At 42.4% G+C, this 19,290-nt stretch overlaps 1 protein-coding gene across 3 annotated transcripts in view; it reads right to left on the bottom strand.

Moving 5' to 3' along the window:
- ube2e3 (ubiquitin-conjugating enzyme E2E 3 (UBC4/5 homolog, yeast)) overlaps window positions 1-19,290 on the bottom strand; it is a 152,093-nt gene that overhangs the window by 23,991 nt on the left and 108,812 nt on the right. For all 3 annotated transcript variants that reach the window (XM_043693491.2, XM_043693490.2, XM_043693492.2), the window contains exons 4-5: window positions 6,712-6,844; window positions 4,938-5,085 (exon numbers count right to left, since the gene is read on the bottom strand). In XM_043693491.2, the coding sequence (XP_043549426.1) occupies window positions 4,938-5,085; window positions 6,712-6,844 (281 nt within the window). The remainder of the gene's footprint in view (window positions 1-4,937; window positions 5,086-6,711; window positions 6,845-19,290) is intronic.

The raw sequence follows: 19,290 nt of genomic DNA on the forward strand, positions 1-19,290 counted from the left end.
TGTTTCACAGTTGATGAACAGAATCTACAAAGTGTTAACAGAGCCCCTGACATGCATGCATTAATAATTGTATTTTATAACAATGGTGTTAGTTGTTATATTTTATTGTGGGAGTGCAAGTACTATATTTTGATCAAGCTTCATTGTTATTTACATTTTCAATTCCAAAATGCTCATATGTTTGCTAGATTATTAACATACTACTTAATATGGTGTTTTATTTTAAAAAAGATATAGTTGCAAGTAATGCTTGTTGAGAAGTTGGAGAAACCATGCAATTACACATAGTTAAGAAGGTGGTGCTGAGGATCCAAGGGGAAAGTGAGGCTTGGCAGGAGTAGAAAGGTTGATAACCACTGAGGAATGTAATAGTGTGTGGGGGAATACTGGGAAGTGGATGGGTTTCTTTATTCTTTGATAAGATGTATGCATCATTAAGGGCATCATATGCTGTGTTTCTCCAGCTGTCTTTGAACGGAGTGGTTTCACAAACCATTCTCAGAGGGCAGCTCAAAATCAACCACATGGCTGATGGTGCAGAGTCATACAGATACCATACCCATTAGTTGGATGGCAAATTTCCTTTACTGAAGGACACTAGTGAACCAAATGGATTTTCATGAAACCAATGTTGTAAACAGAGTCAATAATCAAGTTTTAAGCACAGGCACTGAACACATTTTTCAATACTTGATTTATTAAATTAAATATGAATTCCACTAGCTGCCATTGAGGGTTGTGAAGCTATATCCTTAGACTTCTAGCATACAATTCTGGATGACTTGTCCAATGACACGACCACTATACCACTGTCTCCCATATGAAGAGAGTGATCCAAGGTTTGGGAATAGTCTTATTAAGTGTGGAAATGGTGAGGTAGGTATCTGGGTTGTATTAGAGCTGGGATTCAGTGCTAGCATCTATTCTGAAACCACGTTATCATCGTCTCACCCCATAATTTTCTTATCTTGTGAGTTAAAGACAGCCTTGGAGTGTAGGTTCCTAGTTCCTTGAAAGTGGAGTCGCAGGTAGATAGGATAGTGAAAGCAGCGTTTGATATGCTTTCTCTTACTGGTCAGAGCATAGAGTACAGGAATTGGGAGGTCATGTTGCAGCGGTACAAGACTTGGGTTCGGTCACTTTTGGAATATTATGTGCAATTCTGGTTTCCCTCCTGTAAGGAGAATGTTGTGAAACTTGAAAGGATTTAGAAAAGATTTACAAGGATGTTGCCAGGGTTTGACCTTTAGGGAGAGGCTGAATAGGCTGGAGCTGTTTTCCTTGGAGTTTTAGGGGCTGAGGGATGACCTTATAGAGCTTTATAAAACCGTGAGGGGCATGGATCGGACAAATAGACAAGGTCTTTTCCCTGTAGTGGTGAAGTCCAGAACGAGAGGGCATAAATTTAGGGTGAGAGGGGAAAGACTTAAAAGGGACCTAAGGGGCAACTTTTTTTACACACAAGGCGGTGCACGTATGGTATGAGCCGCCAGAAGAAGTGTGGAGGCTGGGACAATTACAACATTTAAAAAGCATCTGGATGGGTATATAAATAGGAAAGGGTTTAGAGAGATATGGGCCAAGTGCTGGCAAATGGGACTAGGTTAATTTAGGATATCTGGTCGGCATGGATGAGTTAGACCGAAGAGTCTATTTCCGTGCTGTACACCTCTATGACTCTATAATTAGAGACAATCTTAAATTTAAATCCCACAGATAGGAATAAGAAAGACTGAGAAAGCAGTAACTAGCTAAGAATCGTTAAAACAATATGTACATATGTGGTAAACAAACTTGCTGAAATAATATCAACTGTCAAATTTCATAATGTACCAAAGGGCATAAAAACTGAAAGAACTTTATATACAGTTACTGTTGCAATATAAGGAAACATGGTAACCAATTAGAACACAGTATCCCGCAAAAACTTAGGAGAATAATGAGCAAACACCGCATCAAATGGTTATTTGCCAGTGGCAAGTATCTTTCAGCACTGCTCAGTGAGTCAGCCTGTAAATTTGTTTCTTGTCTCCTTGATCACAAAAATTGCTCCTGTGCCAGATTTCATTTCATGACTGCCATAAAGACCTTTTTGTTAAAAAGCTAAAATTCTGCCTATAATAACTGACAGTCTTCGATTGCTATCATACTTGGAGTTAACTAATTCTCCAATATATTCACGAACAGGTCAACCAAATAGTTACATTCACTAGCTCAAGGTCAGCCTGATAGCAATGAGGAGAGGACACGAGGCTTGTTTCCCATTTTTAACCTTCCTTTTTCCACAAATCTGGATGGTGATGTCCAAATGGGCTAGTGTCACTCGCAGCTTAAAAACAGGAGTTTTAAACAAAAAAAAATGCTTGAAAATTGATCATCTAAATGGCAAGGAGATGGGGCAAGTATGGGCAGAAAAGCAATACGGCACATGAACCTAAGTGGCTCATACAACTGTACCTATGAAAAAGATGAAATGTAGAATAGTAAGTAAAACATTAGCATGACTTGCCATTATGAATGCAGAGTTAAAAATCATGTCTCAAAAAGGAAGTAATATGGATGCAGGAGTGCACAACAGAGTATGCAAATGCTTCAAATTTACATTTGGTAGAACTTCATGACAATATATCGCAACATTGTAAGGAACACAAACACACTTAAACTGTTCTCGTTTCTCCGTTGCAGGCAACAAAAATCAAGACCATTAGACATAAAAGCAAAAACTGAGACTTTAGCTTCAAAAGTATTTGAAAAAATCTTGGAATCCCAAACGATTCAACAGACTGTAATACAGGATAAACCAATAGTCCCAATTACAAGTTTTATTTTTATATCCATGTATTGTTAAGAATCCAGTAAAAATCTCTTGAACATCTCTTATTAAGTATTGCTTGTGTGTCCATTTACTGTATGAAAGGAACACTGATTTTGACTACAGTGGCACAGGAATATGAAGGGGTTGTGACAGGAAAACTGTTCAGCAAGACTTCTATTTTATTACAAAATGATTTTAAGGTATATTTCCTATGCTGGCTGAATAAACTGGAAATAACTGATTTGCTTTAACATTACCTTATGTGGCAAGAATTCCAAAATATCATTTTGATATACTTTTCAAATTAAACTTATCCCAATAGCAAGTCTCCCAAAGGCAAAATGTGTTAACTTTGTTATTGTGTTGCAATTACAACCTCTCAGATGACAAAACTGGCCAACTGCTACAAATAGTGATTCATCTATTTTTAGGTGGTCCAAGATGTATTGCACAGCATGTAGCTTGCAAAAGTTTTTTTTTAAATCAATAAATATAGAAAAAATGTATAAGCCAGAAAACACATTTCCATATTTACTGTGGAATGTATCATAACCACACCAGTTTGGGAAAAATATACTTATTGCAGAGGTTAGGCCTCAAGAAATTCTAAATTCCCTTATTAATACTTGACCAGAGATCCAAACTTGTAGATCAAAGGTCTGGTCCTGAGAAAGAAACTAACTTGGAAATGCACAAGAGGCAAATTCTGGTATCTAGATCAATGATGCTGACAGCAGTATGGGAGCCAATTTCAGAATCTGTAATCTGCAGACACATCCCTTTGCAAAATCCTGGTACACCCAACATCCCTCCTATGAAAGAATGCTATATTCATCGTAAATTGTGCCAACAATCCTAGCTTTGCAGTATATTTTGGTATTTCATACTGGGTAGCAAGAAATTTTGTAGAAGCAGGGGCTTTATGAATTTCAGTTGTAAGTTCACTAAAAACCGTCGGACCCATACCTACAAATGAAATGTTTCACCATAACTGGCTTGAGCTAAACATCACCTCATAATTAAATATAGATAAATGAAAATAAACCAGTTTTGAACACTATTTGACAAGAGTCAACTGACCCATTACAAGTTTAAAAAAAATAGATCAACCATGAAGTCCAAGCTACCTCACCTCTGAAAAGCAATGATGCTGACTGAATGTTCATAAGGTTGGGGGGGGGTGTTAGGGAAAGAAAAAAAAAAATCACTGCCGATTCTCCAATTCTCTCCCTCCCGGTGACTCACCTACTTTTCTCCAAATTTCACCAAAAAACTGATCAATACACCCTGTCACAGTTCTTCGCCCCATTCTCTCGCAAAGTGCCCAGATGCCAGCTTACCTCAGTCTAGAGTCATACTACTTCTCCAGCATCAAAATGTGTTCATATTATGATAGAATCTGGGGGAACTGATGTTAACTTAGAATGCCCTGCAGTGTCTGCATAGATGGTTGGTGGAAGAGGATTCAAACTGGTTTTCAAAAGGAAACTGGATATGCACCTAAGAAATCTATGTGCAGGATTGTAGAAAACAAATTAGGGAAGTAGGGCTAATTCATTTGCTCTTATAATGAGCTGACAGATGTAATGGGTCACCTTTTGTACGGTAATTGTTAAGTTCCTGTAAAATTAGTTATAATAAAAGGATATTAATGCTATTTATGTTATGTAGAGGCAAAAGATAACAAATACTTCGTACACAGAAAGATGAAAGGAAGCAGAATCTTTCTTTGGAAACAACTTTGAGGTAATCAAATTTAAACACAATACTTTGACTATTAGGAGTTGCAACCACCCATTAGGAATTTAGAAGCAAGCATATTGGATTGAACTTGTAAAAAATAAAAATCCAGACAAGTTAATATTGAAGGCCACTAATGTATTGTAGAAGGGACAAAAGAGGCCACCTTCTGGAGAGACAAGGCACTGGAGGGATTGAGGATCAACTGAACAGTTCAAGGCAAATAAATGGGGCTATTGAGTCTAACTGCAATGCCATACATTTTCAATTTAATTTGAAAATGCCAGAGTTACAATATGACCTGCTCCACAAATACGTGACTGAAAAGTTTCTCAAATAAACAAGCTATGAAGTGTAATTACTTAGGTCCTAATTTTCTTACCTGGATTACAGTCTGTCAGGAGTGAGCAAATAGAAAGTAGAACCTTTGAAATGGTCAGAGCTGGGCTCCAGTTGTCTTTCAAGATGTCCAGACAGATTACTCCCTGACTGTTAATATTGCAGTGATAGATTCTGGTCCGGAAAGTTACCTAAAGATAACAGTAAATGTGAAGAATAGTTCTTTATAGCAAACCGAACATTTAATAAGTTTGTCAATGCTGACATAGTTGTCCAGAAATTTGGTCAATACCTAGTCTTAATTTGGTTTGAAAAGGAACAGGATAAACAACCTTGAAAAGGAGGAAAATAGACTGAAGTCGAAAGGAATGAAGGGATGAGAAGCCTGCTCAATGCAAAGAGACAGTGGCAGCAGAAGTTTTCAATTTTCAAGCTAAACTAATCTCTCAAACCACAAGTAGTAAAACAGTTGTGGAATGAATTGCACATATGCCATATTTGGAATGCAATCTCAACTTCCACACAGATAACCGATTGCAGCATAACCAGCATTTTATTGAAACAAAATATAAATTAACAGAAATTCAGACATACCTATTAGAATTTGTAAAGAAAAAAAAACAGGTTATAACATATGGATTGTTGATATCTAGTAAGGTCTGACAGGGATGCATGAAGCCATGTAGAATTGAGGATCAAGTGATGGTTTGGTGTAATTGGGTGAGAACCTATATGGCCAAAAATGCGAAACAAGTAATCAGTGAGGTATGGAGTTAGGTTGAGAGTGAGTTAGAATAAAATTCTGACCAGAAAAGCACACGCCTGGACTCTCTCAAACCAACATTTTAATCTCTGGTGTTATAAAGGTTATAATGATGTATTGGATACACCTCTTCAGAGACTGATCAGGTAAGTGGGCCAGCATTTCTATACAGTAGGCTACTTATAGGGACAGGCATAGGATCCCCACCTCAACAACAGACAGAACTATGCCTTGCTTACTGAAGCCATCTGTAGCAATTAGATAAGGTACATAAAATGTCATAGTGCTTTGAAAAGTGGAATTCCATACAGGAAATGCCAATTAGAACGAGAATAAATTAATACATAGAGCTAGCACAGTTATAATGAGCCAATTAGGTCGCTTCATTTCTTCAGAATTCTAATTTAGAGCTTGTTGGAACTTAAAAACTAATCAACTTTAATTATAAAACATCACTAAGAGCTAATAGTGAAAGCTGCAAAACCAAAGGCAAGCGTTGCAGGAATTTGATTAATTTTGCATATGAACTGCGATGCAAGATGGGAAATAAAAACAGAAAACAAAGGATAAATAAAATTATACAGAACTTCATTAAATTAAGCCAAGGGAATTTTTTTTTAAATGAACCTTATCTTCTGAAACAATTACAATGACATGGTCTTGTTACATATGATACAGAGGCATGTGATAGAAAGACCCTTAGAATGTAGGAAAGTTTTATTAGGGTTTCCAAGGTGGAGGTGGGGCGACAAGCTAAAATTATGGGGTTGAGAGACCCAAGGCAATGGGTGCCACAAAGCTGTCCCTCTCCCATCCCAACAACCCTGAAACTGTCAATTATTTTTGCTTCCGATCCCAAGATCTTCTTTGCTTCCCCCTCCACGTTGCAGTTTTCAATGAGGGGTTACAGCAATTTTCAAGCTTTGTATCGGGTCATAGAGAGAAAAAGCTTTTGAAGCTCTGGGATAAACATTCACACATCATTTAGAATTTCGCACAGCCAACCACTCAAACTATTCGAAATGTATTTAGATAATGTAACATGAAGAATTACCTTTGGTGGTTTGAATGGATAATCAGATGAGAAAGTGATGTCCAGAAAAAAAACACCTCCCTCATAAACTGAACCAGGAGGACCTAGTATGGTAGATCGCCACTCATATATATTGTCGCCTTTTGGACCAGCACTGAAATAAATTCATTGAAAGTATATTAAACATATTACTTGCAAAAACTCATAAGAATTGTCTTGTATCAAGGCGTTGTTTGCTGGTGATATCTTATACAAATAGACAGGACTGCAACACCTTGTACAATAAACAGAAATAGTGATCAAGTTCCAAATGATGTGTTCATAATAGACAGACATGAATGGACAAACTTCTGCACAAGTTCAGATAAATTACCTAGCACCCATGTTGTACATCACATTACACATTCTGGGTTTCATAACTTAAATTCTTTCTATCAAAGTCCATTACTTTCATTGGTACAACATTGTCTATTTTACCCCATTAACTCAATTGCTTTTCTGATAAATTTCCTTCGTTCCTTCATGGCCTTTCACTCACAACCTTCCAAAATTCCAAATTGTCTGAAGCAGTTTTGTACTTATCCGATCCTGTACCAAATCTCAGTCTTTACTAATGTCATCAAGGATATAAACGAGCTCTGCAATCCCTACTGCACTAAATCTATGGCTTAACAGCGTTATATGTTGTAATCCTCGCCAACCCGACACCCACTCATTGAATTCTATACCCGATTTCAGTCTTTTATGCATCTGGTTCCCTTCCATTTCCCAATCGTTGATGGCAGAGCCATGTGCCACCATTCTGTACTCTCTACTTTCCCATAGACTTTGCTGCTTCTCTGCATTTCTTTCTCTCTTTGTTAAAAGGTGGTTCATGAAAACCCAGATTTGATCAAGCTTTTGATCACACCTCCTAATTCCCCTTCTCGCTCTGAAAGGTGTTTAAATTATGCAGTAATGGCACAGAATTTTGTCACAATATGTATGCTGTATGATGCTATTGGTGTTTAATATTCAAAGCTAAAAAAACTTGATAATTATAAGTAACCTTAAGTAGAACCGAATTCTACAAAATGTTAGTAATTAGCATCCCCATCCACCCATTCATGAGCTCCAAAACCTGAAGTGCAACATTTCCCATTGATTCCATATGCAGTCAAAATTGGAATTATACAGTATTGAAACAGACCCTTCGGTCAGTCCAATTAATTCATGCTGACCATAATCCCAAACTAAACTAGTCCCACCTGCCTTCTCCTGGTCCATATCCCTCCAAACATTTCTTATTCATATACTTAGCGGAATGTCTTTTAAATCATATATCCGCACCTACCTCATCCTTGGGAAGTTCATTCCACTCAATGTAAAAAAAAATGCCCTTCATGTCTTTTTTTAAATCTTTCTCCTCTCATCTTAAAATCTTCACATCTTGAAATCCCCCACCCTTGGGAAAAGATACCTGCCATTACTTTATAAACCTTTTAAAGATCATCTCTCAATCTCCTACGCTCCAGTGAGAAAGTTTCTGTCTCTACTTATAATTTAGACCCTCCATTCTCAGCAACATCTCTTCATGGTAAATTTCTTTATCAGGTTGTCAGATCGTTCCAAACTTTCAGTGTGTTTGAAAGAAATGACAAGACAGAGGAAACCTGTCAAAAATCCCATTTTCCCCACAGTGCTCTTCACAAACACTGACAGTAAGCCTCCAAACTGACACTGACTGTCAGGTCTTTGGAAGATTTAGGGCAATAAAGAGTCAAGAGAGCAATACAGCCTGCTAGAATGACGCCATGGTAAATTTGTAACAGAGGGCTGATACAAGCCAAGTCAAATGGCTATGTACAACCTGAAACTTGTCAGTACATGATTCCATTGCTGCACTGCTGCCTTTGGAAATTGTGCCATAGAAAGTGATGGCACTGTGAAAGAAACTTCATGCAACACAAACTGCATTTCATTAAATTAGCTTTCAGTTCACATCACTGCATTGCATTTTATGATGAGTGAACTGACTATGTCATTTTTTTTAAACAGAGCGGTGAGGAGTGGGAGCGGAGAGAAGCAAGGACTGCCAGGAAGGTTAAGTTTTCTCACTTAAAAAGGGACTTACCTCAGGAGTCAGGCCTCCATTATTGAAGAGTGGCGAGGACTGAGGGCAGAGAGAAGCAAGGACTGCCAAGAAGGGTAAGCGATTGTTTTTTAAGTAGGTGAGATCTAAACTCGAGACCCTACACTGTAGGTCTTCCTCCAACCCACCTTCTCTAACCTTAATAAGAGTCTGTCAACTCGGTAAGTTCTTCAGGCTTTTTTTCTCTTTCTTGTTTCGTCCTGTGTGGGCTTTCAGATTAGTGGAGTATGGCTGATAGGGCAGTTGCATGTTCCTCCCGCAGAATGTGGCAGGTGAGAGATATGACATGTCTTTACCGATCACACCTGTGGGAGTGCACCCAACTCCAGCTCCTCGAAAACCGAGTTAGGGAACTGAAGCTGGTGATGAATGAACTGTGGATCATTTGGGAGGCGGAGGGAAAAATTGAGGGGATGGAAATTAGGCGCAGGATAAGGACAGTTGGGTTACAGTCAGGGGGAGGAAAGGGAACCGACACACACAGCAGGATCCCCTACTGCCGTTCCCCTCAGCAATAAGTATACAGTTTTGAATACTGCTGGTGGGCAACAGCCGACCAGGGGAAAGCCATAGTTGTCAGGTCTCTGGTACTGAGGCTCAGAAGGGAAGGGGGGAGAATAGAGAAGCGCTAATGGTAGGGGACTCAATACCGATGGATTGACAGGAGATTTTGTGGTCAGGAATGGAACTCCCTGAAAGTACGTCGTGTCCCCGGTGCCAGGGTGTGGGACGTCGCTGATCAGGATTACAGGATTCTGAAGGGGGAGGGTGAGCAGCCAGAAATCGTGGTACATATTGACACCAATGACATAGCCAGGAAAAGGATTGAGGATCTGAAAAGTGACTACAGAGAGCTCATTTGGAAGCTGAAGAGCAGGACGAATAGTGTTCTCAGGTTTGCTACCTGTACCACGAGATAGTGAGGTGAGGAACAGGCACCGAGTGCAGCTTAACATGTGGCTGCACAGCTGGTGCAGGAGGGTGCGCTTCAGATACTCAGACCATTGGGATGCCTTCTGGGGAAGGTGGGACCTGTACACAAAGGACGAGTTGCACCTGAACTGGAGGGGCTCAAATGTCCTGGGTAGGAGATTTGTTCGTGTGGTTTGGGAGGGTTTAAACTAGTTTGGCATGGGGGTGGGAACCAGACCTACATATCTGAGAGGGGGGTAGTTAGTTGTAGATGGGGCAGTGACAGGATGTAGTGAATCTAACAGAGATGTGATGAAACAAAGGAATCAGTTAAAGTGTGTCTGCTTTAATGCAAGGAGTGTCAGAAATAAGAGTGATGAACTGAGAGCATTGATCAGTAATTGGGACTATGTTGTTGTGGCCATAAGGGAGACGTGGATTTCACAGGGGCAGGAATGGTTGCTTGATGTTCCAGGGTTTAGAACATTTAAAAAGAACAGGCAGGGGGGGAAAAAAAAGAGGAGCGGGTGTAGCATTGCTCATTAGAGCATGCATCACAGCTACAGAGATGAAGGTTGTTGAGGAAGGTTTGTCTACTGAGTCAGCATGGGTGGAAGTTAGGAACAACAAGGGAGCAGCCACCTCATTGGAGGTTTTCTACAAACCCTCTAATAGCAGTAGGGAGATCAAAGAACTCATAGGCCCGCAGGTCTTGGAAAAATGCAGATGTAGCAGGGTTATTGTTATGGGTGACTTCAACTTTCCCTGTGCAGATGGTTTGGGTGGACCAATTTGTGTCAGGCGTGTTCAAGAGGGTTTCCTTACTCAGTATGTCGACAGGCCGATGAGGGGGGGGCCATTTTGGATTTGGTGCTCGACAATGAGTCAAGGCAGGTGTCAGATCCCATGGTGGGAGAACACTTTGGCGACAGTGACCACAACTACCTCACACTTAACATGGCCATGGAGAGGGAAAGAAGCAGTTACCATATGAAGATATTTAATTGAGGAAAAATAAATTATGACGCTATCAGACGGGAGTTGGGAAGTACAAATTGGGAGCAAATGTTCCATAGAAAGGGCACAACAGACATGTGGAGACTGTTTAAGGAACAGTTGTTGCGAATGATGCATAAATTTGTTCACCTGAGACAGACAAGAAGGGGTAAGATTAAGGAGCCTTGGATGGTGAGAACAGAGGAGCTTCTCGTCAAAAAGAAGCAGCAAGGATCTAGCCCAGCTCTACAGGATTACAGACTTACGAGAAAGGAGCTCAGAAATGAACCTAGAAGAGCCAGGAGGAGGCACAAAAAAGGTTTGGCAGGAAGGATTAGGGAGAACCCAAAGGCATTTTACTTATACGTGAGTAATAATAGAATGATCAGGGAGAAGGTAGGGCCGGTCAGGGACAGCACAGGGAACTTGTGCATGGAGTCTGAGCAGATAGGGGAAGCCCTAAATGAGTTTTTTTGCTTTAGTTTTCACTAAGGAAAGGGATCTTGTTGTGAATGAGAACTTTAAGGAGCCGGGAAACAGGCTTGAACAGATCGAGACTGAGGAAGTTGATGTGGTGGAAATTTAGACCAGATTTATCCTAGGTTGTTCTTGGAAGCAAGAAAGGAGCTTGCCGTGCCACTGGAGAATCTTTGCTTCGTCACTCTCCACGGGAGTCGTACCAGAGGATTGGAAGGAGGCGAATGTTATTCCTCTTTTCAAGGGTAAAAGGGAAAGCCCTGGCAATTACAGACCAGCCAGTCTTACGTCTGTGGTCAGCAAGGTTTTGGAAAGAAATCTGAGGGATAGAATTTATGACTATTTGGAAAAGCAGAGTGTGGTTAAAAGCAGTCAGCATGGCTTTGTGACTGCCATGAAGGGTTATAGTTTTAAGGTGTTAGAAGGAAGGTAGAGAGGAGACGTCAAAGGTAGGTTCTTTACACAGAGTTGTGAATCATGGAATGCGTTGCCAGCAGTGGTGGTGGAAGTAGAGTCATTAGGGACATTTAAGCAACTGCTGGACATGTTGGTGGAGAACAGTGAATTGAGGGGTGCGTAGGTAAGGTTATTTTATTTTCTATTCAGATTAATCCTTGGCACAACATAGTGGGCTGAAGGGCCTATTCTGTGCTGTACTTTTCTATGTTTTATATCCTGTCCTGCAATGTTCAGTCAGCCTAAAGGTGGTGTTTTTGTTATTACTCCATAGTTGAAATAGGGATCCTAACAGTTTGTCTTGGTTTTACACAATTTGATGGCCTACCAAGGTGCAAGTAGTGGACAATTCAATATTCAGCTCTGCTGGTGATGGAAGAAATTGTTTTCTGTAATGGCAGTAAAAATTGCTGGTTTCCATAATCTACTGCAATCCTGACAATTTAAGACTCAGAAAACAGTAGTTACTCATCTCAGCAACAGGACAATAGACAGCTTGTGTTCTTCACACACTACACAAATTGATACAGCATATGTCAATATTGCTGAATAGCTCATTGAAAAAATGGAGACCTGTGATGGTCGTCCATTCATGTATTGTAGAAAATGTAAACTATCAAACAAGAGAATATGGGAGGCTGATGCAAACATAGAATGCTGGAGAAACATTGGAGGTCTGGCAGCATCTATGGAGAGAGAAACAGGAGTTAATGTTTTAACTCATCTTAATCAGAATCTGTTCAGAACCTTTTATAAAGTAGTAATATTGGACTTAAAATACTAACTGCTTCTCTCTCTCCACAAATGCTGTCTCACTTGCTGAGCTTCTCCAGCATTCTGTGTTTGTTTATGACTTCCAGCACCTGTAGAATTTAGATTAATGCTGTTAGCTACAGTGAAAAGTGTATAATGTTGTTACACCCCTGCACGATCTTGAATTACACAATAAATTAGTGAAAATATATTGTAAAATACTGAACAAATTAATATTAAATTGATACGATATAAACTGAAACATCTTCAAAAGTTCATCTTTCCTTCTCCATAGCTTTCATCCCATCTGCTCCTCCAGTTACCGCTGTCGAACATCGTCCGACAGCAATATGCTACTTTCCTGCCACCATTGGTGCTGTCACTTCTGTCCACCACCTCCATGCTGGACACTACCATTTTGCATACGTCCTACACTTCTCTGATGCTGGACTTCAACCAATAGAGTCCTGATTCAACCCTTTCGATGATCTTTCAATGCTCCCACCCGAGATGGAGCAGGGTTGAAGATATGCAGGATCCCAGCCTCCAGCACCAGGACACCCCAGGGCAACCAAAACAAAAATAGAAACATTACTGAACTGGAGAGAAAAGATGAATCCGGGTGGATGCAGCCAGACCAGCTGCATCAGCCCATGAGCGGCTGAGCCCCACACTCAGGAGCTGAATGCTGCTGTCCGCGCCGCCATCTTTAACAGAGATATCTTGTCTTTATGGTAGGATCGCATCATTTGCAATTCTAGAAATTTTTCTGATGTTCACTGCGATCTAACATGCAAGGTTGGCATAAGCATTTTCTCACCAACTTGTTCAGAGATGTTATTGCATACTTCTGAAGCAGGTGAGTCTTGAACCTGGGCCTCCTGGCTCAAAGGTAGGGATAGTACCGCTGCACCACAAAGCCCTGGGAGGAGACTGGTACAAACTTAGTTCCACAACTTGTCAAATTGGGCATCACTTGCTTAAATAGTTACTGATTGTTCTACAAGACTACACAAGGCCCTAAGAGACCAAGGGGTGGAGGTACATAATTCTTTGAAGTTTGCATTACATATAGACAGGGTGGTTAAAAATGCATTTAGCATGCTTGGCTTCATTGCTCAGGCCTCTGAATATACGAGTTGGGAAGTCATGTTGAGGCTGCACAAGACATTGGCGAGGCCAGGATATTATTAAGCCGGAAAGGGTTCAGAAGAGATTTACCAGGAAGTTGCCAGGTTTGAGTTATAAAGAAAAACTGGATGGGCTGGGAATGTTTCTCCCACCACTGGAGTGGAGGTGGCTGGGAGGCAAACTGATAAAAGTTTATAAAATCATGGGAGGTATAGATAGAATTAATGGCAGTTGTTTTTTCTCTAGGGGGCACATTTTTTAAGGCAAGAGGAGAGGGATTTTAAAAAAAACATGAGGGCAAATGTTTTTACACAGAAGGTGGCTTGTGTGTGGAATAAACTTCCTGACAAAGTAGTGTATGTGGATACAATTACAATGTTTGAAAGACATTTGGATAAGAACAATAGGAAAGGTTTGGAGGGAGAGGGGCCAGGAGCAGACAGGTGGGACTAGTTTAGTTTGGAATTATGTTCAGAATAGATTGGTTGGACTGAAGAGTCTGTTTCTATGAAATATGACTCCATATAGCATGCGATTGAAGGAACTGATGACTTTAGTCAAAGATTTACATGTTCTCTCAACCGTCCTATCTTCTCTCTTAACCCAATGTGGTTAAACACTGTGTAACTTTCAAGTTAAGGTGCTGAACTTATTTTTTCAAGACTTGAAAACATTTAATAGTGCATGGTTATGACATACAAAAAGGATTTTAAAAACATTTAAGCGCACCAGCTGATGTTGAGCAACAAAAAAAAAGGAAAATCAAAAAGCCATCCAATGGAAAAAGCCAGTGTTCCAGGGAAATCCTACCAACACAATGGACTTCGGAAGTTCTGCCCAATTTTTTTTACATACTTTCGTAAATTGCTGGTAAATTACACATGACAGACTCCATACAAATGCAAATCTGTTTTCCTTTCTTACTGAAATTAAGTCTTGTAAACAGCGTTGCATACTGCAGTTGAAACATTTATCAGGAAATATGAGATCCTTTAACATTAAAGGGCAGCACGATGGCGTAGTGGTCAGCACTTCTGGCTCACAGCATCAGGGTCCCAGGTTCGAGTCCAGCATCGGGCGACTGTCAAGGTAGAGTTTGCACATTCTCCCAGTGTCTGCGTGGGTTTTCTCCGGGTGCTCTGGTTTCCTCCCACAGAGGAGAAAGTGAGGTCTGCAGATGCTGGAGATCAAAGTTGAAACTTTATTGCTGGAACAGCACAGCAGGTCAGGCAGCATCCAGGGAACAGGAGATTCGACGTTTCGGGCACAGGCCCTTCTTCAGGAATGAGCAGAGAGTGTTCAGCAGGAGAAGATAAAAGGTAGGGAGGAGGGACTTGGAGGGGCGGCGTTGGAAATGTGATAGGTGGAAAGAGGTCAAGGTGAGGGTGATAGGTCGGAGTAGGATGGAGGCGGAGAGGTCAAGAAGACGACTGCAGGTCAGGAAGGCGGTGCCAGGCTGGAGGGATTCGGCTGAGACAAGGTGGGGGGAGGTGCAGGTGAATCTGTGGCGGATATGGAAGTTTCCTTTGGGGTCTTGGAGAGAAGGTGCCGGGAGTGGAGGTTGGGTCGGTGGCCCCCTGTAAAAACGCCATCCCATTCTCCCAATTCCTTCGTCTCCGCCGCATCTGCTCCCAGGAGGACCAGTTCAAAATACGTACAAGGACCGCAATTTCCCCCCGACGTGGTCGACGGTGCCCTCCACCGCATCTCCTCCACTTCCCGCTCTTCCGCCCTTGAGCCCCGCCCCTCCAACCGCCACCAGGACAGAACCCCACTGGTCCTCACCTACCACCCCACCAATCTCCATGTACAGCGCATCATCCGCCGTCACTTCCGCCACCTCCAAACAGACCCCAGCACCAAGGATATATTTCCCTCCCCTCCCCTATCAGCTTTCCGTAGAGACCACTCCCTCCGCGACTCCCTTGTCAGATCCACACCCCCCACCGACCCAACCTCCACTCCCGGCACCTTCCCTTGCAACCGCAGGAGGTGCAACACTTGCGCCCACACCTCCCCCCTCACTTCTCTCCAAAGCCCCAAAGGAAACTTCCATATCCGCCACAGATTCACCTGCACCTCTACCCACATCATCTACTGCATCCGCTGCAGCCGGTGTGGCCTCCTCTATATTGGGGAGACAGGCCGCCTACTTGCGGAGCGATTCAGAGAGCACCTCTGGGCCACCCGGACGAACCAACCCAACCACCCTGTAGCACAGCATTTCAACTCCCCCTCCCACTCCACCGAGGATATGCAGGTCATTGGACTCATCCACCGCCAAACCACAACAACGCGACAGTCGGAGGAGGAGCGTCTTATCTTCCGACTGGGAACCCTCCAACCACAGGGGATGAACTTGGACTTCACCAGTTTCTTCATCCCCCCTCCCCCCACCTTGTCTCAGCCGAATCCCTCCAGCCCGGCACCGCCTTCCTGACCTGCAGTCTTCTTCTTGACCTCTCCGCCTCCATCCTACTCCGACCTATCACCCTCACCTTGACCTCTTTCCACCTATCACATTTCCAACGCCCCTCCTCCAAGTCCCTCCTCCCTACCTTTTATCTTCTCCTGCTGAACACTCTCTGCTCATTCCTGAAGAAGGGCCTGTGCCCGAAACGTCGAATCTCCTGTTCCCTGGATGCTGCCTGATCTGCTGTGCTGTTCCAGCAATAAAGTTTCAACTTTCCTCCCACAGACCACAGATGTGCAGGTTAGGTGAATTGGCCATGCTAAATTGCCCATATAGTGCTAGATGCATTAGGCAGAGGGAAATGGGTCTGGGTGGGTTGCTCTCCGGAGGGTCGGTGTGGACCGGTTGGGCTGAAGGGCCTGTTTCCACACTGTAGGGAATCTAATCTAATTAAGTCAGACCTTCTGAGCGTTAGCATGAGTGTGCATCAAGAAACAAATTTGGTACAGACATTTCATAACTTCGTAAAACACCAAAAGAACTGCAGATGCTGGAAATCAGGAACTAAAACAGAAACTGCTGGAAAAACTCATGCCAGGCAGCATCTTTGGAGAAAAACCAGAGTTAATGTTTTGGGTCCAGTGATCAATCTTCAGAACCGTTCTGTGCAATTCTGAAGGGTCACCGGAACCAAAAGGTCAACTTTTGATTTCTCTCCAGAGATGCTGCCAGACTGGAGTTTTTCTAGTAATTTGTTTTTATTTCACAACTTCGTATTGATAGAAATACCAGAACACATAGATAAATCAAGAGAACTGATGCTTTTCATTAAATACTTCAGTGAAGGTAGAAAAGCCTAGCTTCAAACCAATTCAAAATTAGTTTTTAAATCATACACAAAGCAGCCAAATTTGATGAGCTCAAAATTATCCTGTGATCTACTGGTGAAACATTCACTCTGTAAACGTTAAGTCTTTCCTAAAGATGGAACGTATTTAATATGGTGCTGCAATGCAGTTTGGTGAGCAAATTAGTCATGTCTGGGACGGATGGATCCTTGGCAGCATGAACTAGAAGTCGACTAAAACTTAGGAAACAGAGGATAGGTGCAGATGAGCATTTCTCAGATTGGAGTAAAGTTGACAGTGGTGTTCAGAGGCTTCAGTGCTGGGACCCTTTTTCGGACTTATACACATGATTTGAACATAGGCATTAAGGGCAAAATCTCTGAATTTACAGATAATGCTAAGCTACGGAGAATAGTGAATCGTGAGGATGACACTGAGTGACTTCAGAAGGACATTGACAAATTGTGCAAAATGGGAGACATCTGGCACATGAATTTCTTTGCAGAGAAATAGGGGGTAATGCAAAAGAAGAAAAACAGAGACAAAATACAGGCTGAATGATACAACTTTGAGGGGTGTACAAGAGCAGAGGGACCTCAAGGTTCATGCCCATAATTTTCTGAGGTTGGCCAGGCAAGTTAAAAGAGTTGTCCAGGCGGCTTAGAAGATCCTTAGATTTACAAATAGAGGCACAGGATAGAATAGCAAGAAAGTAATGCTACACTTACACAAACCATCGGTCATACCACATTTGGAGTTGTATGTTAAGTTCTGGCCACCTTATTAAGGAAGGATGTTGAATCTCTGGAGAGAATTCGAAGGTGATTAACTAAAATGATACCAGGAATTAGGGATTTTAGATACAAGGAATGATTATATAAATTGGCTTATTCTCCTTGAAGCAGGGAAGATTAAGAGGTGACCTTACTGAGGTGCTGAAAATTATGAACAATGTTGATAGGGTAAAGGATGATATTCCGTTTCCATTAGTTGGTATGAGAGTAACTTGGGTTCACAATTTCACGGTCATCAGTGAGAGCAAGGAGAGGAAGAGAAATTTCATTAGAATTGTTAGGATTTGGAAGGCAATGCCTGAAAGTGGTGGAAGCAGATTTCCACAAGAGGTTTCAAAAGACAGCTGGACATATATTTGAAAGTAATGAATTTTGAGGGCTATAAAAAAAGTCCAAGAGAATGGGACTAGGTGGATAGTTCTTTTGGGAGACAGACAGACACAATTGATTGAATAGTCCCCTTCAGTATTGTAAAGTTCTTCAATTCTTTGATTCTAAAAACCAACGGGGGAAGAGAAAATCAATGAGGTAAAAACAATGACTGCAAATGCTGGAAACCTTTAAACCAGCAGAGTTCGGACCCGAATAGGACAAACAGTACAGACTACAGATTCAAAAACACCAGCAACAGTTCTCCTTCAAGATCCTCCGCTCCATGCTTGCAGCAATGCGCCGGTACCTAACCTCTCTACAGTCAGCCCTGCCTCAGCTGAGGGCCACACTCTCTCAGAATTGCAAAGGATCCACTCTGTACGATATCGTCAGGAGAATTCATACTCTCAACAGTATTTCAATTCCATCTCAAACATTAAAAACTGTAAGTATAACAAACTTTTATCCAACCACCTCCATAACCAGCACTCCTCAAACATTCCAGAAGATTCCCCTGGCCTCAGAAACTATTCCGCCATTAGCCATGCGGCTGATGCACCTGCCACCCCCACGCTGATGTCACTTCCGCCCCCACCCCTCACAATTCCTCATGCATCACACGTGACATCACTTCCGCCCCTCACATCATCACTGATGCCACATGCTCAGTGACTTCCGCCACCCCTACTGCTGTTGTCGCCCCCACCAGCGCCACTCACCTGCATTCTGCTGACATGCCCCCCACAGACCCACTGTCACTATCCCCACCACCCAGAACCCCGAGGGGAACACTACCCCTGCTCATGACTCCACCCCCATTCCCCCCACCATCACACCCACTCCAGTTACAGGTTCCGCCCCCACTCCCAGCTCTACCCCCACTCCCAGCTCTACCCCCACACCAGATCCCAGCTCCCAGCCCTGCTGAGTTTTCACCATCCCCCAGACCTCCCCCTCACTGAGGACGAACGATTAGTCCTCAGCAAAGGACTCACCTTCATCTCCCTCCGTCCACGCATCAATGAATTTAATACACGCCGTGACTTCGAACTATTCTTCCATCGCCTCGGCCTCCGAGCTGACTTTCACAATCAGGACTCCCGCCCACCTTCTGAGGACCCCTTTGCCCACCTCCAGCACACTGCATCCACCTGGACACCCCGCGCTGGCCTATTACCTGCCCTCGACCTCTTCATTTCCAACTGGCGCCAGGACATTAACCACCTCAACCTGTCTACCTCCCTCCCCTACTCCAACCTCTCACCCTCAACGCGTAGCCCTCCAATCCCTCTGCTCCAATCCCAACCTCACCATCAA

The sequence above is a fragment of the Chiloscyllium plagiosum genome, unplaced genomic scaffold, assembly GCF_037043375.1.
Source record: "Chiloscyllium plagiosum isolate Xiang-an unplaced genomic scaffold, Cpla_swu_hap1 HiC_scaffold_7, whole genome shotgun sequence".
NCBI lineage: Eukaryota > Metazoa > Chordata > Chondrichthyes > Orectolobiformes > Hemiscylliidae > Chiloscyllium > Chiloscyllium plagiosum.